Source organism: Lonchura striata, chromosome 22, assembly GCF_050655825.1.
Source record: "Lonchura striata isolate lonStrDom1 chromosome 22, ASM5065582v1, whole genome shotgun sequence".
Taxonomy (NCBI): domain Eukaryota; kingdom Metazoa; phylum Chordata; class Aves; order Passeriformes; family Estrildidae; genus Lonchura; species Lonchura striata.
The window spans coordinates 7,417,633-7,441,102 of record NC_140724.1 but is presented as its reverse complement, the minus strand read 5'-3'; the positions used below and the strand labels follow the sequence as shown (position 1 = coordinate 7,441,102).

Here is a 23,470-nt window from a genome sequence, read left to right as displayed (position 1 = left end):
AACCGGGACTTGAACCGGGACCCGCACCGGGACCCGCACCGGGACCCTGAACCGGGACCCGACCCGGGACCCCCGGCCCGCCCCGACCGCGCCCGCCCCCGGCCCGCCCCAGCCCGGCGGCGCCGCCGCTCCCGGAAGCCCCGGGCAGGTGGGGCGGGTCCGGGGCCGCCGCGGGAGCGGAGCCGAGCGGGGCCGGACGGACCATGGTGGGCCCGGGGCACCGGGGGGCACCGGGGGGTACCGGGGGACGGGCCCGGGGGGTACCGGGGGACGGGCCCGGGGGTACCGGGAGGCACCGGGAGGCACCGGGGGGCACCGGGAGGCACCGGGGGTACCGGGGGGCACCGGGGGCACCGGGGCACCGGGGGACGGGCCCGGGGGGCTCCGGGGGGCACCGGGGGGCACCGGGGGACGGGCCCGGGGGGCTCCGGGGGGCACCGGGGGGCACCGGGGGCGGGCCCGGAGGGCACCGGGGGCACCGGGTGTGTAAGGAGGTGCCCATAAGGGGTGAGGGGCGCCCCTGGGGCGCTCAGGGGGGATCTGGGGACACTGGGGTGCCCGTGGGGGGCTCGGGGGTGCCTTTGGGTGCCCGTGGGGGGCTCGGGGGTGCCTTTGGGTGCCCGTGGGGGGCTCGGGGGTCCCTTTGGGTGCCCGTGGGGGGCTCGGGGGTGCCTTCGGGGTGCCTGGGGTGTCTGTAGGGCGCTGGGGCACCCTGGGGTGTTTTTAGCGTGCTGGAGCGCCCTGGGGCGTGCCTGGGGGTCTCTAGGGTGCTGTGGGTGTTTGTAGGGTGCTGGGGCGCCCCGGGGGCTCCGTGGGGTGCTGTGGGTGTCTGTAGGGTGCTGTGGGTGTTTGTACGGTGCTGTGGGTGTCTGTAGGGTGCTCTGGGTGTTTGTAGGGTGCTGTGGGTGTCTGTAGGGTGCTGTGGGTGTCTGTAGGGTGCTGTGGGTGTCTGTAGGGTTCAGTGGGTGTCTATAGGGTGCTGTGGGTGTCTGTAGGGTTCAGTGGGTGTCTGTAGGGTGCTGTGGGTGTCTGTAGGGTTCAGTGGGTGTCTGTAGGGTGCTGTGGGTGTCTGTAGGGTTCAGTGGGTGTCTATAGGGTGCTGTGGGTGTCTGTAGGGTTCAGTGGGTGTCTGTAGGGTGCAGTGGGTGTCTGTAGGGTGCTGTGGGTGTCTGTAGGGTGCTGTGGGTGTCTGTGCGGAGCCGCGGGGCTCCGGGCGCCCTGAGCCCCGGCCGTGCCGCAGGCGGGGGTCCCGGCGGGGGTCCCGGCGGGGGTCCCGGCGGAGTCCCCGGTGGGCGCGGGGGGCGCGGGCCGCGTGCGGGCGCTGCAGCGGGAGGTGCGGGACGTCACCAGCGCCATGAGCCACAACGTGGAGCGGATCCTGGCACGGGGAGAGAACCTGGAGCAGCTGCACAGCAAGAGCCAGGACCTGGAGGCCACGGTGAGGGGCACGGGAGGGGCACGGGAGAGGAGAGGGGCACGGGAGAGGGGCACGGGAGAGGGGCACGGGAGAGGGGCACGGGAGAGGGGCACGGGAGAGGGGCACGGGAGAGGGGCACGGGAGAGGAGAGGGGCACGGGAGAGGGGCACGGGAGAGGGGCACGGGAGAGGGGCACGGGAGAGGGGCACGGGCAGGAGAGGGGCACAGGAGAGGGGCACAGACCAGGAGAGGGGCACTGGGCAGGAGAGGGGCATGGGAGAGGAGAGGGGCACTGGACAGGGGCACGGGGCAGGAGAGGGGCACAGGAGAGGGGCACGGACCAGGAGAGGGGCACTGGGCAGGAGAGGGGCACGGGCAGGAGAGGGGCACGGGAGAGGAGAGGGGCACGGAGCCACCAGAGTGGGCAGGGGTCACCAGAGGGGGCACGGAGCCACCAGCGTGTGCATGAGGTACCCACATGGGACACGGAGTCACCAGGGTGGGCACGGGGTCACCAGGGTGGGCACGCAGCTCCCCGAGGTGACCCCAGGTCCCAAAGGTGGCACGGTGCCTCCGAGGTGGTCCCGAAGCCCCCGAGGTGGTGCAGGGCTCCTCCGGGGGCTCCTCAGGGTCCCCAGGTCAGGGACACGGGATCCCAAGGGGGAACAGGGTCCCCAAGGGTGCCCAGTGGGATGGCATGGGCCCTGGGGTGGCAGGGGGTGTCCCTAGGATGTCCCTGGGGTGGCACTTGGGGTGCCTGGGTGACAGAGGTGTGCCCAGTGGCTGAGGATTTGGGTCCCCAGGGTGCCGGGGGTCCCCAGGGTGCCGTGGGTCCCCAGGGTGTCAGGGCTGTCCCAGGGTGCCGGGGGTCCCCAGGGTGCCGGGGCTGTCCCCTGGGTGCCGGGGGTCCCCAGGGTGCCGGGGTCCCCAGGGTGCCGGGGCTGTCCCTGGGTGCCGGGGGTCCCCAGGGTGCTGTGGGTCCCCAGGGTGTCGGGGCTGTCCCTGGGTGCCGGGGGTCCCCAGGGTGCCGGGGGTCCCCAGGGTGCTGTGGGTCCCCAGGGTGTCAGGGCTGTCCCAGGGTGCTGGGGGTCCCCAGGGTGCCGGGGCTGTCCCCTGGGTGCCGGGGGTCCCCAGGGTGCCGGGGTCCCCAGGGTGCCGGGGCTGTCCCTGGGTGCCGGGGGTCCCCAGGGTGCGGGGGTCCCCAGGGTGCCGGGGTCCCCAGGGTGCCGGGGGTCCCCAGGGTGCTGTGGGTCCCCAGGGTGCCGTGGGTCCCCAGGGTGCGGGGGTCCCCAGGGTGCCGGGGGTCCCCTGGGTGCCGGGGGTCCCCAGGGTGCGGGGGTCCCCTGGGTGCCGGGGGTCCCCAGGGTGCCGGGGGTCCCCAGGGTGCCGGGGTCCCCAGGGTGCCGGGGTCCCCAGGGTGCCGGGGTCCCCCGTCCCTGAGCGCTGTCCCCGCAGTCCGAGCACTTCCGCACCACGTCCTAGAAGATGGCCCGGCGCTTCTGGTGGAAGAACGTGAAGCTGCTCGTCATCCTCGGCCTCGTGGGCGTCATCGTCCTCATCCTCATCATCCTCCTGGCCACCGGCACCATCCCCACCTAGAGGCACCGTCCCCACGGGGACACGGGGACACGGGGACACGGGGACACGGGGACACGGCCACCCCGGGCCCAAATACAGATGGGGACAGCCACGGGACTCGTGTGTGCCTGTGGCGGGGGGCACGGGGGGCACGGGGACACGGGGGGACATGGGGGGACATGGGGGGCACAGGGACACGGGGGGACACGGGAACATGGGGGGACACGGGGGGACATGGGGGGACACGGGAACATGGGGGGACACGGGGGGACACGGGGGGACATGGGGGAACACGGGGGAACACGGGGGGACATGGGGGGACACGGGAACATGGGGGGACACGGGGGGACACAGGGGAACATGGTGAGATGGGTGTGGGGACATGTGGGGACACAGGCATGGGGACCCAGGAACATGCGTGGGGACACGTGGGGACACGGTGGGGAGGACCCCCAGGGATGTGGGGACACTCACGTGGGGTCACGAGGGCGACACGCGTGGGGACACGGGCGTGGGGGGGTGGGGCCGTGCCAGGCACCGAGGGACAAAGGACACTGGTGGCACTGCCACCCTCGGAGGCTGGGGGGGAAGGGGAGGGGGGACGGGGACACGGGGGTCCCCCGGGACCGGACACGGGGCCCCGGGGACACCGACACGCGTGGGGCTGCGGGACCCCTTTTGGGGACAGGGCAGTGCCAAGGGGACACGGCCGGGGGTCCTGGGGACAGGGGGACACGGGGACAGGGGGACACGGGGACAGGGGGACACGGGGACACGGGGACAGGGGGACACGGGGACACGGGGACAGGGGGACACGGGGACAGGGGGACACGGGGGACACGGGGGACACGGGGACACGGGGACAGGGGGACACGGGGACACGGGGACAGGGGGACACGGGGACAGGGGGACACGGGGGACACGGGGGACACGGGGACACGGGGGACACGGGGACAGGGGGACACGGGGACATGGGGACATGGGACAGGGGGACACGGGGACACGGGGACACGGGGGACTGCAGGGACAGGGGGACATGGGGACAGGGGGACACGGGGACACGGGGACACGGGGGACTGCAGGGACAGGGGGACATGGGGACAGGGGGACACGGGGACACGGGGACACGGGGGGCTGCAGGGACAGGGGGACATGGGGACAGGGGGACACGGGGACACGGGGACACGGGGGGCTGCAGGGACACGGGGACACGGCAGTCGGAGACTCGAGCGGGGGGCCGTGGGGAGCCCGGTCCCGGGGGTTCGGGCCGGGCTGTCCCGGGACTGTGGCCACCCGAGGGTGACCGGGGGCGGTCCCGGTCCCTCCCGGCGGGGGCGGCCGCTGGGGCCCGAGGCGGGACGGGTACAGGAACGGGCGCACCGGTACCGGCAGCGACCCCGACCCCGCGGCACCGGGACCATGGGGAGTCCCGGCCGCCGCCGCCGCTTTCGCTTTGCGAGGGGCGCAGCGGGCTCGGAGCCACGGGGGCCGCCGGGCTCGGGATCCCCGGTGCCGGTGCCGCTGCCGCTGCCGCTGCCGGTGCTCTCCCTGCCGAACGGAGGGACGCGACCCCCGGGGGTGGTGGGCGGTGACCCGCGCGGGACTTTCCGTGTCCCCGAGTGTCCCCGCGTGTCCCGGCCCCGCGTGTCGCCGTCTCCCCCGCCTATCCGCCGGTCCCGGTGTCCCCGTGCGCGCTCTGCCCCGCAGAGCTCGTGTGCCCCGGTCGCCATCCTCGGCTGGCCCCGTGCCCACGTCCCCACGCTCTCCCGTGCCGTGGGCCGTGTGTGTCCCTCTCGCAGTGCCATCGTCCCCGCGGTGCCCGTGTGCCCGTGGCATCTCCGTGTCCCCTTGGCCCACACCCCCGGTGTCCCCACAGCACCCTCTGTCCCCAGGTGTCCCCACCTTGTCCCCGGTGTCCCACACATCCCTGTGTCCCAAATCCTGTCCCCAGAGTGTCCCTGTGCCCCACACGTTGTCCCCGTGTCCCCACATGTCCCTGTGCCCCAGCTGCTGTCCCATGTCCCCAACCCCGGTGACATTTGGGCCCCATGGCGCAGCACCTCCCCTCCCCCATCCATCCCAGTCCGACCAGTCCAGGCTGTGACAAAACCAGTTTAAATAGAGGGGGGGGAGGAGCACGGGGGGGACAGGGGGGCTCAGCCCTTCCCGGACATCTTGTCCTTGTCCTGGTCCTTGTCCTTTTCCCTGTCCTGGTCCCCGTCCCTGTCCCTGTCCCGGTCCCTGTCCCTGTCCTGTTCCTTTTCCCTGTCCTGGTCCTTCTCCCTGTCCTGGTCCCCGTCCCTGTCCCTGTCCTGGTCCCTGTCCCTGTCTTGTTCCTTTTCCCTGTCCCTGTCCCTGTCCCTGTCCTGGTCCTTTTCCCTGTCCTGGTCCTTTTCCCTGTCCTGGTCCTTTTCCCTGTCCCGGTCCCTGTCTTGTTCCTTTTCCCTGTCCTGGTCCCTGTCCCTGTCCTGGTCCCTGTCCCTGTCCCTGTCCCTGTCCCTGTCCCTGTCCTGGTCCGTTTCCCTGTCCTGGTCCTTTTTCCTGTCCCGGTCCCTGTCCCTGTCCTGGTCCCTGTCCCTGTCCCGGTCCCTGTCCCTGTCCTGGTCCTTTTCCCTGTCCCGGTCCCTGTCCTGGTCCTTTTCCCTGTCCCTGTCCCTGTCCCTGTCCCTGTCCCTGTCCCTGTCCTGGTCCTTGTCCCGGTCCCGGTCCCTGACCTGGCCCTTTTCCCTGTCCCTGTCCCGGTCCCTGTCCTGTTCCTTTTCTCTGTCCTGGTCCTTGTCCCGGTCCCGGTCCCGGTCCCTGTAGTGGGGGTTGTACAGTCCCAGCGCTGTCCCCTGCACGGTGTCCCCCGGCGCGTCCTCCCCGGCTGGCAGCCGCGGCTTGGGCCCTGTGGGGACAGAGGGGATGGTGTCACCGTCCCTGTCCCCGGGGTGACACTGCCCCTGTCCCCGAGGTGACACTGCCCCTGTCCCCGAGGTGACACCATCCCTGTCCCCGAGGTGTCACCGTCCCTGTCCCCGGGGTGACACTGCCCCTGTCCCCCGGCTGAGGGGACATTGGGGGCGGTGTCACCGTCCCTGTCCCTGTCCTAGAGGTGACACAGACCCAGTGCCCGTGTCACACTGTCCCTGTCCTGGAGGTGCCACTGTCCCTGTCCCCACCATGCCCACCCCGTCCCTATCCCTGTCCCCGCAGTGCCACCCTCCCTGTCCCCGAGGCGACACGGTGCCACCCTGTCCCTGTCCCCGTCCCCCCGTGCCACCCTGTTCCTGTCCCCGTGCCCGCCGTACCGACGTAGCTGAGCAGCACGGGCAGGAATGCCAGGCCGTGTGCCAGCCCCAGCAGGGTGACGATGAGGTTGAGGCGGAAGAAGAAGATCCGCACCAGGCGCGCCTTGGCGAACGCCAGCACCGCCACGCCCGGCAGGTTGGTCATGGCCACCCCCGCCACCACCTGCGGCGACAGCGGCAGCGCGGTGACACCGAGGGACCGAGGGACACCGACCGAGGGACAGCGGGACACCGACCGAGGGACAGCGGGGACACCGAGGGACAGCGGGACACCGACCGAGGGACAGCGGGACACCGAGGGACAGCGGGACAGCGGGACACCGACCGAGGGACAGCGGGACACCGAGGGACAGCGGGACACCGAGGGACAGCGGGACACCGACCGAGGGACCGCGGGACACCGAGGGACAGCGGGACACCGAGGGACAGCGGGACAGCGGGACACCGACCGAGGGACCGCGGGACACCGAGGGACAGCGGGACAGCGGGACACCGACCGAGGGACCGCGGGACACCGAGGGACAGCGGGACACCGAGGGACAGCGGGACAGCGGGACACCGACCGAGGGACAGCGGGACACCGAGGGACAGCGGGACACCGACCGAGGGACAGCGGGACACCGAGGGACAGCGGGACACCGAGGGACAGCGGGACACCGACCGAGGGACCGCGGGACACCGAGGGACAGCGGGACACCGACCGAGGGACCGCGGGACACCGAGGGACAGCGGGACACCGACCGAGGGACAGCGGGACACCGACCGAGGGACCGCGGGACACCGAGGGACAGCGGGACACCGACCGAGGGACAGCGGGACACCGAGGGACAGCGGGACACCGACCGAGGGACCGCGGGACACCGAGGGACAGCGGGACACCGAGGGACAGCGGGACACCGACCGAGGGACCGCGGGACACCGAGGGACAGCGGGACACCGACCGAGGGACAGCGGGACACCGAGGGACAGCGGGACACCGAGGGACAGCGGGACACCGACCGAGGGACAGCGGGACACCGAGGGACAGCGGGACACCGAGGGACCGCGGGACACCGAGGGACAGCGGGACACCGAGGGACCGCGGGACACCGAGGGACAGCGGGACACCGACCGAGGGACAGCGGCCACCCCGCGGTGTCACCCCGACAATGGGAGGTCCCAGGGTGGCACATCCCAGCAGCTCCCACGGTGGCACCCCCAGCCCAGGCGGGTTTGGGGTCCCTCGATGCCACCCCCAGCCCAGGCGGGTTTGGGGTCCCTCGGTGCCACCCCCAGCCCCAGGAGGATTTGGGGTCTGGGGTCCCACAGTGCCCCCCGTGCCCACCTTGCTGCCCATGGTGACAGTGGCCTCCTTGGCCCGTGCCACCTGCGTGGGCTGGCGGCTGCGGGCGAAGGCGCAGGTGATGTGGGACACGAACTCCACCGAGATGCCAACGGCCTGCGGGCACCGGGCGGTCACCCGGGCACCGCCGTGCCCCCGGAGCCACCCCCGGAGCCACCCGAGCCACGCTGTGCCACCAGAGCCACCCCCTGTGCCACCCTGTATGCCCCAGCTCCTGCTGCCACCTCCTGTGCCCCCAAAGCTGCCCCGTGTCCCACCTCACGTGCCCAGTGCCACCCCACATGCCCTGTGCCACCCCACATGCCCCGTGTCCCCGTGCCACCTCTTGTGCCCCGTGTCCCCGTGCCACCCCACATCCCCGTGCCACCCCACATCCCCGTGCCACCCCACATGCCCCGTGTCCCTGTGCCAGCCTGTGTGCCCCATGTCCCCGTGCCACCACATACGTGTCCTGCCTGTCCCACGTCCCCGTGCCACCCCCCGTGTCCCCGTGCCAGCCGCGGTGCCCCGTGTGCCCGTGCCCGCACCGCCACCAGGTTGATGAGCGCCACGGCGTTGTAGGGCACTGCCCAGAGCGCCATGCAGCCCACGGTGCCCAGCAGCACCATGGCGATGGTCAGCAGCGTGGCCAGGCTGGAGCGGGCATCCATGCCCAGCAGCAGGAAGGACACGGCGAAGGTGGGCACCAGGCACAGTGCCAGCGTCACCAGCCCCTCGTACACCACCGTCAGGTACTGCTCGTAGTACACGTACGTCACCCTGCGGGTGGCACGCGCTGGCACCGCGCTGGCACCGTGCTGGCACCGCTGCGGCACTGGGGAACCTGAGATGGGCACTGGGCACCCCGAAATGGGCACCGGGACCCCTGAGATGGGCACTGGGGAACCTGAGATGGGCACTGGGCACCCCGAAATGGGCACCGGGACCCCGAAATGGGCTCCGGGACCCCTGATATGGGCACTGGGCACCCCGAAATGGGCACTGGGCACCCTGAGATGGGCACCGGGACCCCTGAGATGGGCACTGGGGAACCTGAGATGGGCACTGGGCACCCCGAAATGGGCGCCGGGACCCCTGAGATGGGCACTGGGCACCCCGAAACGGGCACTGGGCACCCTGAGATGGGCACTGGGATCCCTGAGATGGGCACTGGGCACCCCGAAATGGGCACTGGGACCCCTGATATGGGCACCGGGACCCCTGATATGGGCACTGGGCACCCCGAAATGGGCACCGGGACCCCTGAGATGGGCACCGGGACCCCTGATATGGGCACTGGGCACCCCGAAATGGGCACCGGGACCCCTGATATGGGCACCGGGACCCCTGATATGGGCACTGGGCACCATGATATGGACACCGGGACCCCAAAATGGGCACCGGGACCCCTGAGATGGGCACCGGGACCCCTGAGATGGGCACTGGGATCCCTGAGATGGGCACTGGGCACCCCAAAATGGGCACCGGGACCCCGAAATGGGCACTGGGACCCCTGAGATGGGCACTGGGCACCCCGAAATGGGCACTGGGACCCCTGAGATGGGCACTGGGCACCCCAAAATGGGCACTGGGCACCATGATATGGACACCGGGTACTCCGAAATGGGCACTGGGACCCCTGAGATGGGCACTGGGCACCCCGAAATGGGCACCGGGACCCCTGAGATGGGCACTGGGCACCCCAAAATGGGCACTGGGCACCATGATATGGGCACCGGGTATTGTGATATGGACACCGGGTACCCCGAAATGGGCACTGGGCACCCCGGTGTTGACACCCCTCACCTGGGCACCCCTTACCTGGGCACCCCTGAGTTGGGACCCCTCTAAGCCCTGACCTGGGCACCCAGTAGTGCCCCCCAACAGGGGCATCGGGGCATCCCCATCCCCGCAGAGCGGGCACCGCTCCCTGGGCACCGCTCCCCGGGCACCCCCGGTGCCCCCAGCGGGTCCCCCCGCGCGTGGCGGTGCCCGCGGGTGGCAGTGCCACTCACGTGTAGGGGAAGACGCGGAAGGCGGGGTCGGTGCCGGGCACGGCGCGCAGGGTGCCCGTGATGCGCTGTGCCAGGGCGCGGGCGGCGCGCAGGGCGGCCGTGTACTCCTGCGACGTGCGCAGCGGCCGCTGGTACGCCATGAAGCGCGTGGCTGCGGGCACGGCGGCGGTCAGCGCGGGCACCGCGGGCAGCGGGCACTGCCGGGGCGGTGGGCACCCCGGGGCGGTGGGCACGCCGGGGTGGTGGGCACTGCCGGGGCGGTGGGCACGCCGGGGTGGTGGGCACTGCCGGGGCGGTGGGCACGCCGGGGTGGTGGGCACTGCCGGGGCGGTGGGTACTGCCGGGGCGGTGGGCACTGCCGGGGCGGTGGGCACTGCCGGGGTGGTGGGCACTGCTGGGGCGGTGGGCACTGCCGGGGCGGTGGGCACTCAGGGGCAGTGGTCACTCAGGGCCAGCGGGCACTCAGGGGCAGCGGGCACTGCCAGGGCAGCGGGCACTCAGGGGCAGTGGTCACCATGGGGGCAGTGGTCACTCAGGGGCAGCGGGCACTGCCAGGGCAGCGGGCACTGCCAGGGCAGCGGGCACTCAGGGTCAGTGGTCACTCAGGGTGAGTGGTCACTCAGGGGCAGCGGGCACTGCCAGGCCAGCGGGCACTCAGGGGCAGTGGTCACTCAGGGGCAGCGGGCACTGCCAGGGCAGCGGGCACTGCCAGGGCAGCGGTCACTCAGGGGCAGCGGGCACTCAGGGGCAGTGGTCACTCAGGGGCAGCGGGCACTGCCAGGGCAGCGGGCACTCAGGGGCAGTGGTCACTCAGGGGCAGTGGGCACTCAGGGGCAGTGGGCACTCAGGGGCAGTGGTCACTCAGGGGCAGCGGGCACTGCCAGGGCAGCGGGCACTCAGGGGCACTCACCCAGGATGGTGCCGTTGCTGTCCATGCTCACGGCCGTGTCGTAGGCGCCCAGGCCACTGCGGGCACAGCGGGCACGGTCAGGGGACACCCGGGGACACCCTGGGGACACCCTGGGACACCTGGGGACACCCTGGGGACACCCTGGGGACACCCTGGGGACACCCTGGGACACCCTGGGGACACCCGGGCACTGCCCACGCTGCTGCTCGTGTCCCTGGGTGGCACCACCCTTGTGGGTGCCACCAGCTCCTGGGTGTGTCCCAGAGGTGGCATTACCTCCATAAAGTGTCCCCAGAGGTGCCACCCACCCTCGATGTGTCCCCAGAGGTGCCACCCACCCCTGGGCGTGCCCTCGGCTGTTCCCCCTGAGTGCCACCTTCTCCTCAGTGTCCCCACAAGCGCCACCCTTGAGATGTCTCCACAGTGCCACCCCCTCTGTGTCCCCTGGCTCGGGTGGCACTTCCCCCCGTGCCGCATCCCCCCGGTGCCACCCCGGTGCCACCCCGGTGCCACTCACCCCTTGGGGCACTGCAGGGTGGGCCGGTCCTGCAGGAACCAGGGCAGGAATCGCCGGAACTCGGCGGGCGTGGGGCGCCGCACGGCCTTCACGCACTGGCCGAACGCGCAGCTGGGGTCGCCTGCGGGCACGCGCGGCGTCAGCGCGGCCACCGGGCACCCCGGGCACCGCCGGGCACCCCGGGCACCCCGGGCACCGCCGGGAACACAGAGGGTACGTGGTGGCCAGTGGGCAGCAAACGGCGCATGGTGCTCGTCACAGTTGGTACCCAATGGGCGCCATGGTGGGCGAGCAATGGGCGATCAATGGATGCCCAACGGGCGGTCAGTGGGCATCCAAGGGTCACTCAGTGGGCACCCAATGGTCAATCATTGGGCGATCAATGGGCACCCAATGGTGACACAATCACACCCATGGACACCCAATGGATGCCAAATGGTCAATCAATGGACACTCAAAGGACAACCAATGGTCACCCAATTAACACCCAATGGACACCCAAAGGCCACCCAACAGTCACCGTGCTGAGCACCCAATGGCCACGGTGGTGGACACTCAATGGACACCTAAGGACCATCGTGGTGGGCATCCAATGGCCACTCAACAACCACCATAGTGGGCACCCAATGGCCACGGTGGTGGACACTCAGTGTACACCTAAGGACCATCGTGGTGGGCATCCAATGGACACCCAATGGCCACCCAAAAGCCATCACAATGACCACCCAATGGCCACCCAACAGTCACCACGGTGGGCACCCAATGGCCACGGTGGCGGACACTCAGTGTACACCTAAGGACCACCACGGTGGGCACCCAGTGGCTGCCATGGTGGGCACCCAGTGGCCACGGTGGTGGACACTCAATGTACACCCAATGGGCATCACGGTGGGCACCCAGTGGCCATGGTGGTGGACACTCAGTGTACACCTAAGGACCACCACGGTGGGCACCCAGTGGCTGCCATGGTGGGCACCCAGTGGCCACGGTGGTGGACACTCAATGTATACCCAGCGGCCGCCACGGCGGGCGCCGTGCCCGTGCCGCGCACTCACTGCTGGTGGAGGGGCAGAAGTCGCCCTGGTGCTCCCCGCTCTGGTGCACGCGGCAGCAGCGCGCCGTGGGGTTCAGCCAGTCCAGGAAATCGTCCACCCACGAGGTGGCCGGGATGGCCAGGTAGGACCTGGCACGGGGGACACGGGGCTGGCACCGGGCGGGCGGGGCCGGGCGCCGCGGGCGCGGGCGCGGGCGGCACTCACGCGTTGGGGAAGCGCGTGGCCAGCTGGATGGTCTGCGTCAGCGAGTCGGCGTCGCAGCCGGCGCTGGAGCAGATGGCGTTGGTGCCGTTCTCCGAGGAGAAGTTGTAGCCGCCCGTGGTGACGAAGTAGGTGGGCACGCCCACGGCCAGGTACTGGTTGAGCGCCGAGAAGTACTGGAGCAGGTACGAGTCCTGGGCACAGCGGGCATCAGCGGTGGCACCCGCGCGGCGCCCCGGAGCGGCCCAAAGAGGTTCCGGTAGACACCCAATGGGCCCTCAATGGACACCCAATGGGAGGCAGATGGACACCCAATGGGCACCCAATGGGCACCCAATGGGCATTCAATGGTCAATCAATGGGCACCCAATGGCCGCCCAATGGTCATTCAACAGCCACCCAATGGACACCCAGTGGGCACCCAATGGGCACCAAATGGGCATTCAATGGTCAATCAATGGGCACCCAATGGCCGCCCAATGGTCATTCAACAGCCACTCAATGGACACCCAGTGGGCACCCAATGGGCACCGAATGGGCATTCAATGGTCAATCAATGGGCACCCAATGGCCGCCCAATGGTCATTCAACAGCCACCCAATGGACACCCAGTGGGCACCCAATGGGCACCGAATGGGCATTCAATGGTCAATCAATGGGCACCCAATGGCCGCCCAATGGTCATTCAACAGCCACCCAATGGACACCCAGTGGGCACCCAATGGGCACCAAATGGGCATTCAATGGTCGATCAATGGGCGCCAAATGGTCATCCAGTGGTCAACCAATGGGCACCCAATGGGCACCCAATCATCATTCAGTGGGCGCCCAATGGTCATCCAATGGGCATTCCATGGTCATCTAAGGAGCACCATGGTGGGCACCCAATGGGTCCCAAGGAGGTCTCAGAGGGGTCCCACCATCCCTGTGTGTCCCCATGTGGGGCCGTGCCACACCCCCGTGTCCCCCGCTGTCCCTGCGGTGCCCGCGGTGCCCGGGCGCGGTGCCCACCTCGGGCAGTGCCAGCTCCTGGTCCAGCCCCACGGAGACGTGGAAGAGCAGGAAGAGGCCGGAGCAGGCCATGAACAGGAACAGCAGCACCTGGGCAGGGGCTGTGCTCGGAGCGAACCCCAAAACCCCAAACCCCAAAATCCCAAACCCCAAACCCCCGAACCCCAAAATCCCCGAACCCCAAAATCCCCAAACCCCAAACCCCAAAACCCCAAAACCCAAACCCCAAATCCCAAACCCCAAACCCCAAAACCCCAAATCCCACGGACCCCAAACCCCCTGAACCCCAAACCCCAAAATCCCAAACCCCAAAACCCCGACCCCAAACCCCCTGAACCCCAAACCTCTGGACCCCAAAATCCCGAACCCCGAACCCCGAAACCCCAAACTCCAGTGCCCCAATCCCCCAATGCCCCCAATTCCCCCCAGTGCCCCTCGTGCCCCCCGGTATCCCCAATGCCCCCGGTGCCCCCCAGTGCCCAACAATTCCCCCAGTCCCCCAGTGCCCCTCGTGCCCCCCGGTGCCCCAATGCCCCCCGTGCCCCCCGTGCCCCCAGTTCCCCCCGTGTCCCCAATCCCCCAATGCCCCCCATGCCCCCGGTGCCCCCCGGTGCCCCAATCCCCCAATGCCCCCCATGCCCCCGGTGCCCCCCGGTGCCCCAATGCCCCCATGCCCCCCGTGCCCCGTGCCCGGTGCCCGGTGCCCGTGCCCTCACCACGGCGGGCCGCACCAGGGGGTGCAGCAGCACGGGGGTGTAGTAGCGCTCGAGGAGGGGGCGCAGCAGCCCCGTGCCCCCCCCGGCCGTGCCCCCCTTGCCCATCCCGCAGCAGCAGCACAAGTCGAAGCGCCCGGCCTGGCAGGGGGGCACGGGGGTGAGGGGGGGTGGGCACGGCTCCGGTCCGGCAAACCCCCCTGTGCCCCGCCGGTGCCCCCTGCCCACCCTGGGCACGGCCTGGGGACCCTCACCCACCCTGGCGGGTTCATGGGCACCCTGTGTCCACCCTGGGCATCCTCACACCCACCCCGGGGTCCTCACACCCACCCCGTGCCCACCCTGGGCATCCTCGCACCCACCCCGGGGTCCTCACACCCACCCCGTGCCCACCCTGGGCATCCTTACACCCACCCTGGGGATGTCACCCACCCCGTGCCCACCCTGGACATCCTCGCACCCACCCCGGGGTCTTCTCACCCACCCCGTGCCCACCCTGGGCATCCTCGCACCCACCCTGGGGATGTCTCACCCACTCCGTGCCCACCCTGAGGTTCCCGTGCCCACCCTGGGGACCCTCCCACCCCCCCCGTGCCCCGCCCCGCCGTGCCCCCGGTGCCACCTCCTGCCTGCGGCCGTCCAGTGCCACCAGTGCCACGAAGGCCGAGAGCTGCAGTGCCAGGTCCAGCGCCACGGCCAACGCGGCCGTCAGGGCGAAGGTGCGCACGGCTGGCATGGAGGAGAGGGCACCTGCGGGACCCCGGGCACATCCCGGGTCAGCCGGGGCACCCGGGCACCCCCCGGGGCACCAGAGACCCCCGGGCACCCCTGGGCATCCCCCGGGTCACTGGCACCCCCTGGCATCCCGCTGGCACCCTCTGGGTCGCCGGACACCCTTGGGCACCCCCGGGCACCCCCCTGGTCAGCAGAGACCCCCGGGCAGCCCCCGGGGCACCGGACACCCCTGGGCACACCCCGGGACGCCGGACAAGCCCCCCGTGCCCCCCTGTGCCCGCAGTGCCCCCCATGTCCCTGTGCCACCTCCATCCTCCGATGCCCTCCGTGCCCTCGATCCCCCCGGTGCCCCCGATAACCCGGTGTCCCCGGTGCCCTCGATCCCCCCGGTGCCCCCGGTGCCCCCGATCCCCCCCGTGCCCCCGGTGCCCCCCGTACCCAGGAGGAAGCAGAGGGTCTCGGAGAGGCTGCAGAGCACCATGCTCGGTGCCACCTGTGCCAGCACCCGCCCCAGCTGCTGCTCCCGCGTCTCGCCCGGCTCCCGCTGCGACTGCTGCTGCCAGGGGCGGGTCAGGGGCACCCCGGGCACCCCCGGCTCGGGGGGCACCCAGGGGCGCCCCCAGACACCCAGGGGCGCCCCCAGACACCCAGGGGCGCCCCCAGATCGAGGAGGCGCCCCCGGGTCACCCAGGGCGCCCATGGATCCAGGGGCACCCCCGGCTCGGGGGGCACCCAGGGGCACCCCCAGACACCCAGGGGCGCCCCCAGATCGAGGGGACACCCCCGGCTCCGGGGTTACCCAGGACACCCCCAGATCCAGGGGCACCCGCGGGCGCCCTGTGCCCACCCTGTGCCCACCCTGTGCCCCCTACGCCCCCCCCACCCCCATGTCCCCCAAGTGCCCCGTGTCGCTGTGCCACCTCCATCCCCCGGTGCCCCCCGTGCCCCCCGGTTCCCCCATTGTCCCCGGTGCCCGCGGTGCCCGCGGTGCCCACCTGCAGCTCCTGCACGAAGATGAAGATGTTGTCGGCGCCCACGGCCAGCACGAGGAAGGGCACGACCTCGATGATGATGAGGGAGGAGGGCAGCCCCAGCAGTGCCAGCAGCCCCATGGCGGCCAGCACGGCGCCCAGCACCACGGCGATGCCACCCAGTGCCAGCGTCACCTTCGAGTCCACCTGCGGCAGCCCCGGATCGGCACCCCCGGCTGGCACCCCCGGATTGGCACCCCCGGAATGGGCACCCCCGGGATCGGCACCCCCGGACCCCCCCCGGATCGGCACCCCCGGACCCCCCCCGGATCGGCACCCCCGGATCGGCACCCCCGAACCCCCCGGGATCGGCACCCCCGTGCTCCCCTGGTGCCCCCGGGCTCACCATGTGCCTGTGCCCCCCTTCTGTACCCCCGTACCCCCGTTCCCCCCGTGCCCCCCGTTCCCCCCGTGCCCCCCCGTGCCCCCGTTTCCCCTGTGTCCCCGTTTCCCCCCGTTCCCCCCGTTCCCCCCCGTTCCCCCCATGCCCCCCATGCCCCCCGTTCCCCCGTGCCACCCATGCTCCCGTGCCCCCCATGCCCCCCATTCCTCCCCGTGCCCCGTGCCCCGTGCCCGCTCACCAGCACCCTGTGCCAGGCCGTGCCCCCGGTGTCCCCCGGTGCCCCCGTTCCTCCCCGTTCCCCCCCGTGCCCCCCGTTCCTCCCCGTGCCCCCTATGCCCCCCGTGCCCTGTGCCCCCTGCCCGCTCGCCAGCACCCTGCGCCAGGTCGTGCCCCCGTTCCCCCCGTTCCCTCTAGTGTCCCCCCGTGCCCCCCATGCCCCCCGTTACCCCCGTTACCCCCGTGCCCCCCGTTCCTCCCCGTTCCTCCCCATGCCCCCCGTGCCCCCCGTGACCCCGTTCCCCCCGTGCCCCGTGCCCCGTGCCCCCCGTGCCCCGTGCCCCGTGCCCGCTCACCAGCACCCTGCGCCAGGCCGTGCACTCGCCCAGCGCCAGGGCGATGTAGGCGAACACCAGCAGGTAACTGATGGCGAACACCGGCACGTCCTGCGCGCTCGTGCGGCTCAGCTCGTCCTCCAGAGAGCGCTGGGCAAGGCACGGCTCAGCGGGCACCGGGGCACCGGGCACGGGGCACGGGGGGAACGGGGGGTACGGGGGGAATGGAGGGAACGGGGGAAATGGGGGCACGGGGCACGGGGCACGGGGGGAACGGGGGGAATGGAGGGAACGGGGGGAATGGGGGGAATGGGGGATATGGGGGCATGGGGGACATGGAGGACATGGGGGGCATGGGGACAACGGGGGCACGGGGGGCACGGGGGGAATGGAGGGAACGGGGGGAATGGGGGGAATGGGGGATATGGGGGCATGGGGGACATGGGGGGCATGGGGGACATGGGGGGCACGGGGGGCACGGGGACATGGGGACAACGGGGGCACGGGGGGAACGGGGCACGGGGGGAATGGGGGGAATGGGGGATATGGGGGACATGGGGGATATGGGGGGCACGGGGACAACGGGGGCACGGGGGGAACGGGGGGAATGGAGGGAACGGGGGCACGGGGGGCATGGGGGATATGGGGGCATGGGGGACATGGGGGACATGGGGACATGGGGACAACGGGGGCACGGGGGGCACCGGGGGAACGGGGGGCACGGGGGATATGGGGGGCACGGGGAGCGTAGGGGGCACGGGGGATGTGGGGGACATTGGGGACATGGGGATAAGGGAGACATGGGGGCATGGGGGCATGGAAGGGGCACCGGGGGCACGGGGGACACAGGGCTCACCCAGGGACACGGTGGGGACACGGGGGGCACAGGGGACACAGAGGGAACACGCAGGGGACACGGGGGGCACAGCGGTGACACGGGGGGCACGGCGGTGACCGGGGGCACAGAGGGGGCACGGCGGTGACCCGGGGGCACGGCGGGCACACCTCGGCCATGAAGGTGACGCCCAGGTGGCCGTGCCGGCGCTGGAAGTCGCGCACCACCTCCAGGAAGCGCCGCTCCCAGCTCAGCGCCCACTCCAGGCGCGGGTCCCCGGCGGCGAAATTGCGCAGCGAGTACGTGACAATGAGAGCCTGAGCCTCGGTGAACTCCGAGCCTGGACAGAGGGACAGGGACAGAGGGACAGGGGACAGGGACAGGGGACAGAGAGGGGACATGGGGACAGAGGGACAGAGGGACAGGGGACAGGGGACAGAGGGACAGAGGGACAGGGGACAGAGGGACAGGGAACAGGGGACAGGGGACAGGGGGACAGGGGACATGGGGACAGAGGGACAGAGGGACAGGGACAGAGGGACAGGGGACAGAGGGACAGAGGGACAGGGGACAGGGGACAGAGGGACAGGGGACAGGGGGACAGGGGACAGAGGGACAGGGGACAGAGGGACAGGGACAGGGGACAGGGGACAGGGGGACAGGGGACAGGGGATAGGGGACAGGGGACAGAGGGACAGGGGACAGGGGACAGGGGACAGGGGACAGGGGACAGGGGATAGGGGACAGGGGACAGAGGGACAGGGGACAGGGGGACAGAGGGACAGGGGACAGGGGGACAGGGGGACAGGGGGACAGGGGACAGAGGGACAGGGACAGGGGACAGGGGACAGGGGACAGGGGACAGGGGACAGAGGGACAGAGGGACAGAGGGACAGGGGACAGGGGATAGGGGACAGGGGACAGAGGGACAGGGGACAGGGGGACAGAGGGACAGGGGACAGGGGGACAGGGGGACAGAGGGACAGGGACAGAGGGACAGGGGGACAGGGGACAGAGGGACAGGGACAGGGGACAGGGGACAGGGGACAGGGGACAGGGGATAGGGGACAGGGGACAGAGGGACAGGGGACAGGGGGACAGAGGGACAGGGGACAGGGGGACAGGGGGACAGAGGGACAGGGACAGAGGGACAGGGGGACAGGGGACAGAGGGACAGGGACAGGGGACAGGGGACAGGGGACAGGGGACAGGGGACAGAGGGACAGAGGGACAGAGGGACAGGGGGACAGAGGGACAGGGACAGGGGACAGGGGACAGGGGGACAGGGGACAGGGGACAGAGGGACAGAGGGACAGGGACAGGGGGACAGAGGGACAGAGGGACAGGGGGACAGGGGACAGGGGGACAGGGGACAGAGGGACAGGGACAGGGGGACAGGGGGACAGGGGACAGGGGACAGGGGACAGGGGGACAGGGGACAGGGGGACAGAGGGACAGGGGACAGAGGGACAGGGGGACAGGGGACAGAGGGACAGGGGACAGAGGGACAGGGGGACAGAGGGACAGGGGGACATGGGACAGAGGGACAGGGGACAGGGGGACAGGGGACAGAGGGACAGGGGACAGGGGGACAGGGGGACAGGGGGACAGGGGACAGGAGGGGACAGTCAGGGGACACTGCGGGGCCATGGAGGTGACATGGGGTGACGCCGCGGTGCCCAGCACTGCCCGCGCGGTGCCCGCGGTGCCCGTTCTGCGGGGCCATGGGGGTGACACCGCGGTGCCGGGTGGTGCCCGCGCGGTGCCCGCGGTGCCCGTACCAGGGTAGCCGCCCAGGGCGATGTAGGGGAACACGGGCCCGCCGTACTCGGCCATGCAGCTCAGCTCCAGCGCCGTGATGTCCTTGAACGACAGCGGCGAGCTGCGGGCACAGCGCCGCGGGCATCAGCGGCCGTGCCCGCCGGGCACCGCGGCACCCCACGGACACGGCCTGGCATCCCACGGACACGGCCTGGCACCCCATGGACACGGCCTGGCATCACATGGACACGGCCGACACCCCATGGACACAGCCTGGCACCTCACAGACATGGCCTGGCATCCCACGGACACAGCCTGGCATACCATGGACACGGCCTGGCACCCTACGGACACGGCCTGGCACCCCATGGACACGGCCTGGCATCCCATGGACATGGCCTGGCACCCCATGGACACGGCCTGGCACCCTACGGACACGGCCTGGCACCCCATGGACACGGACACGGCCTGGCACTCCACGGACACGGCCAGCATCCCACGGACACGGCCTGGCACCCCATGGACAAGGCCTGGCACCCCACGGACACGGCCTGGCATCCCACGGACACGGCCTGGCACCCCATGGACAAGGCCTGGCACTCCACAGTGATGGGGGACATGCAGGTGGCTCCACACCGGGCACCCCACGGGCACCGTGCCATATCCAGCACCCCTTGCCCATGCCCCCGCCCCGCAGGCGGGCACCGTGCCCCACCACAGCCCCCAACCCACGGCACCCACTTGACGCAGTAGATGAGGTGGTCGTGCCAGTCCACGGTGCCCGGCGGCTTGCCGTCGTGCTGCCAGGCGCGCAGTGCCAGGCGGCTGCGGTTGTTCTGGAAGTACTGCGTGACGCTGGACACGGCGCAGTCGCCCGTGCCCGGCGTGCCAGGGTTCAGCGGGGCATAGCAGACGTCGCGCAGCGTCACGTTCCTGCCCGCGCCCGGCGCCCAGGCCGCCGTGCCCGCCAGCTCCTCCTGCAGCTCCAGCAGCGCCCGCAGCACGTCGGGTGCCAGCACCCCGCTGAAGTTCTTGGTGCCCAGCAGCACCGAGTCGTAGACGGTGCCAGGGCGGCCGGGCGCCGTCACGATCAGCTGGTTGGTGCGCAGGAAGGGCCCGAAGTGGCGGTCGTGGAACTCCTTCTCCTGCCTGGCACGGCTGCCAGGCGCCGACCACAGCTCCACCGGGTCCGTGGTGAGGCGCAGCCGTGCCAGCCCCGCCGAGAGCCCGCCGGCCGCCAGCAGTGCCAGCGCCAGCACGGGCACCGGCCGCGCCGCCACCGCCGCGCCCCAGCGGCGGAACGCCCGCTCCAGGCCGCGCTGCCAACCCTCGCCCACCCGCCGCCGGTGCCCGCCCGGCTTCAGCGCGGCCCGGCCGGTGCCCCGGCGGCGCAGCGCTGCCACCAGGAATGCCAGGGCCAGGCCGGCGAAGAGCAGGGCGCCCAGCAGCAGCGCCCCGTCGGCGCTGCCCGCGCGGAAGGGCGGCGGCGGCGCCGAGGGTGGCACCACGGGCGGGCAGGCCTGGGCGCAGTCCTGGCACGAGCACGGCTCCTGCCCCTCGCCGGGCGCTTGGTCGCAGCGCCAGGCGGGCGCGTCCAGCGGGGCGATGCCCTCGCCGGGCTGGGCGCCGTCGGGTACCAGCTGGAAGTGGATCTGCAGCGGTGCCAAGCCGTTGTTCTTGTCGCCCTGGAAGTCCAGCCAGCGCTGGGCCGTGCACAGCTGGGCACCGTAGCGCCCGCACATGGTGGAGATGGCATAGCCGCCCGTGGCGGGCAGCCGCACGCCCTGGCACGAGGCGAAGGCGGCCTCGGCGTAGCGGCGCCGGTAGAAGAGCTGGTACTCCAGCACGGCGCGGGCACCGGGCACCGCCGCGTAGGTGCCCGCGCAGGTGACGTTGGTGAAGAGGCTCTGGTCGGGGCTGCAGATGTTGTGGCAGTAGAGGTTGGCGAAGTTGCGGGCGCAGGCCGGGCACCGTGCCAGCACGGCGCCCGACAGCCCGACGCTGAGGCGCAGCGCGCTGAGCTGTGCCAGGCTGCAGCACACCCGCACGCTCCCGTTGTGCCCCTGCGCCAGCTCCGGGCACACCGAGCGCAGCAGCGCCAGCAGCGCGCCCGATGCCACCTGCGCCGGCCTGTTGGACACGCAGGGCACCTTGGAGGGCACCAGCGACACGTTGACCTCGGGGTTGTGCCCGCACTCGCCGTAGAAGGCGCAGAAGCCGGGCTGGCGCACCGGGGTCAGCGACGGCGACGCCTGCGGGCACAGGTGGGCACGGGTCGGTGGCGCGGTGGGCACCGAGGAGGCGGCGGCTGTGCCAGCTCCGGCTCCTCCAGACGATGCCCAGATGGCGGCCGGTGGGCGCTGCGGAGGTGAGCCGCGCCGTGCCAGGCCCGGTCACCTCGGGTGGCACCCGGTGGGCACCATCGAAGTGTCCTCCCGCCTGCTGCCAGCTCCAATCCCCCCAAATGCCACCCAGAGGGCACCTGGTGGGCACCACGGCAGTGTCCCCGCACTGTGCCAGCCCCAGTACCCCCAGGTGGCACCTGGTGGGCACCATGGAGGTGTCCCCGCACTGTGTCACCCACAGTCTCCCCAGATGCCACCCAAATGCCACCCAGGTGGCACCTGATGGGCACCGGGGCAGTGTCCCCCTGCCCTGCCACACAGCACCCCCCCGGTGCCACCCGAGGGCACCACAGGGAGCGGCTCTGCCACTCCCAGCTCCTCCCGATCAGCCTGACTGGCACCCGGCGGGCACCGCGGGCGTCCCGGCCCTGCCACCGCCGAATGCCACCCAGATGCCACCCAGATGCCACCCAGATGGCACCAGAGTGGTGCCCCCGTCTCTGCCACCATCAGGCCCCCAAGTGCCACCCAAATGCCACCAAGTGGGCACAGTGGTGCCCCCCTGACTCCGCCACCCTCGCCTCCCAAACGCCACCGGGTGGGCACCGCACCGGTGCCACCCCCGTGCCACCCGACTGGCACGGCAGCGGTGCGCCCCGCTCCCCGGTGCCATCCCCGGTGCCCCCAGTACCACCCCCCGCTACCCCCCGGTACCAACCCCCGGTACCACCCCCCGGTGCCCCCCGGTTTCCCCCCGATGCCACCCCCGGTGCCCCCCAGTGCCACCCCCGGTACTACCCCCCGCTACCCCCCGGTGCCACCCCCCCGCTACCCCCCGGTACCACCCCCCGGTGCCCCCCAGTACCTCCCGGTGCCACCCCCGGTGCCCCCCGGTTTCCCCCCGGTGCCCCCCGGTCTCTCCCCGGTGCCACCCCCGGTGCCCCCCGGTGCCCCCCCCCGGTGCCCCCGGTCCCGTACCAGGCCCAGCAGCGCTGCCAGGAGCGCGGCGGGCAGTGCCAGGCCGTGCGCCATCGTGCCGGGGGTGCCCGCGGGCACCGGGAGCGCCTTTAAACCGGGCCGGGCCGCGGTGCCCGGCGGGGCGGGCACGGCTGGCACCACGGCCGCGGGGCCAATGGGCGCGGGCGCGGATCGATCATTAACCCACGGAGCGATCGATCGGGGCCCCGCCGCGGGCACCGCCGGGCACGGGCTGGCACCGGGACGGGGGAACGGGGAACGGGTGAGGGTGGCACCAAAATGGGCACCGGGATGGGGGAAATGAGGGTGCAGGGTGGCACCGATGGGCACCGGGATGGGCACAGGGAGAGGGGAAACGGGAAACGGGGTCAGGGTGGCACCGATGGGCACCGGGATGGGGGGAACGGGGATCTGGGGGGTCAGGGTGGCACAGGGTGGCACCAAAAAGGGGCAAATGGGGATCTGGGGGGTCAGGGGCACCTATGGGTGCGGATTTGGGAATTCGGGAGTTCAGGGTGGCACGGGATGGCACCCACGGGCACCTGTGCCAGTGCCAGGGGTGACGCCCTGTTTCCCCCACAGCCTGGGCAGGGACGCGGCGGTGCCAGGGCCACCCCGGTGCCAACCCCGGTGTGTCAGTGCCACCCGGTGCCACCCGGTGCCCTCTGTCCCCGGTGCCCGCCGGGTCCAGGGCCTTGGACCCCGATCGGTGCCACGCCCGCCGCCGCTGGCAGCAGGGCAGGGCAGTGCCAGCCCCGTGTGCCCCGGTGCCACCCGTGAGTGTCCCGGTGCCACCCACGTGTGCCCCGGTGCCACCCGTGAGTGTCCCAGTGCCACCCGCGAGTGTCCCGGTGCCACCCACG

The 23,470-nt window shown here is 71.7% G+C and overlaps 2 protein-coding genes across 2 annotated transcripts; one reads left to right on the top strand and one right to left on the bottom strand.

Annotated features, from left to right (window-relative positions):
• The first annotated feature begins 133 nt into the window (after positions 1-133).
• Positions 134-3,107, top strand: VAMP8 (vesicle associated membrane protein 8). Its single transcript, XM_085559373.1, is given in 3 exon segments — positions 134-207; positions 1,254-1,438; positions 2,873-3,107. Coding segments are annotated over 3 exon segments (333 nt in total). The 5' UTR covers positions 134-203; the 3' UTR covers positions 3,017-3,107.
• A 368-nt stretch (positions 3,108-3,475) lies between these two features.
• Positions 3,476-22,699, bottom strand: NPC1L1 (NPC1 like intracellular cholesterol transporter 1). The gene is made up of 21 exons (XM_085559103.1): positions 22,608-22,699; positions 20,026-21,536; positions 19,305-19,405; positions 17,694-17,863; positions 16,710-16,838; positions 15,759-15,941; positions 15,202-15,319; positions 14,651-14,778; positions 14,032-14,169; positions 13,316-13,405; positions 12,308-12,498; positions 12,104-12,231; positions 11,049-11,169; positions 10,532-10,587; positions 9,622-9,772; positions 8,155-8,386; positions 7,610-7,723; positions 6,286-6,448; positions 5,710-5,882; positions 4,382-4,543; positions 3,476-3,574 (listed from the first exon to the last, which is right to left on the bottom strand). Exons 1-21 carry the CDS (start codon positions 22,659-22,661, stop codon positions 3,476-3,478), a joined length of 4,212 nt encoding a protein of 1,403 aa, XP_085415229.1. The 5' UTR covers positions 22,662-22,699.
• Between the last annotated feature and the right edge of the window lie 771 nt (positions 22,700-23,470).

Bases quoted from the DNA above. Each gene is read 5' to 3' on its own strand.
- NPC1L1 (XM_085559103.1), bottom strand. From the start codon at position 22,661: ATGGCGCACGGCCTGGCACTGCCCGCCGCGCTCCTGGCAGCGCTGCTG. The intron at 11,170-12,103 runs GTGAGTGCGCGG...GCGTGCCCGCAG, and splicing joins CTTCTGCCCCTCCACCAGCA to GCGACCCCAGCTGCGCGTTC. The intron at 9,773-10,531 runs GTGAGTGCCCCT...CCGTGCCCGCAG, and splicing joins CAGCAACGGCACCATCCTGG to CCACGCGCTTCATGGCGTAC.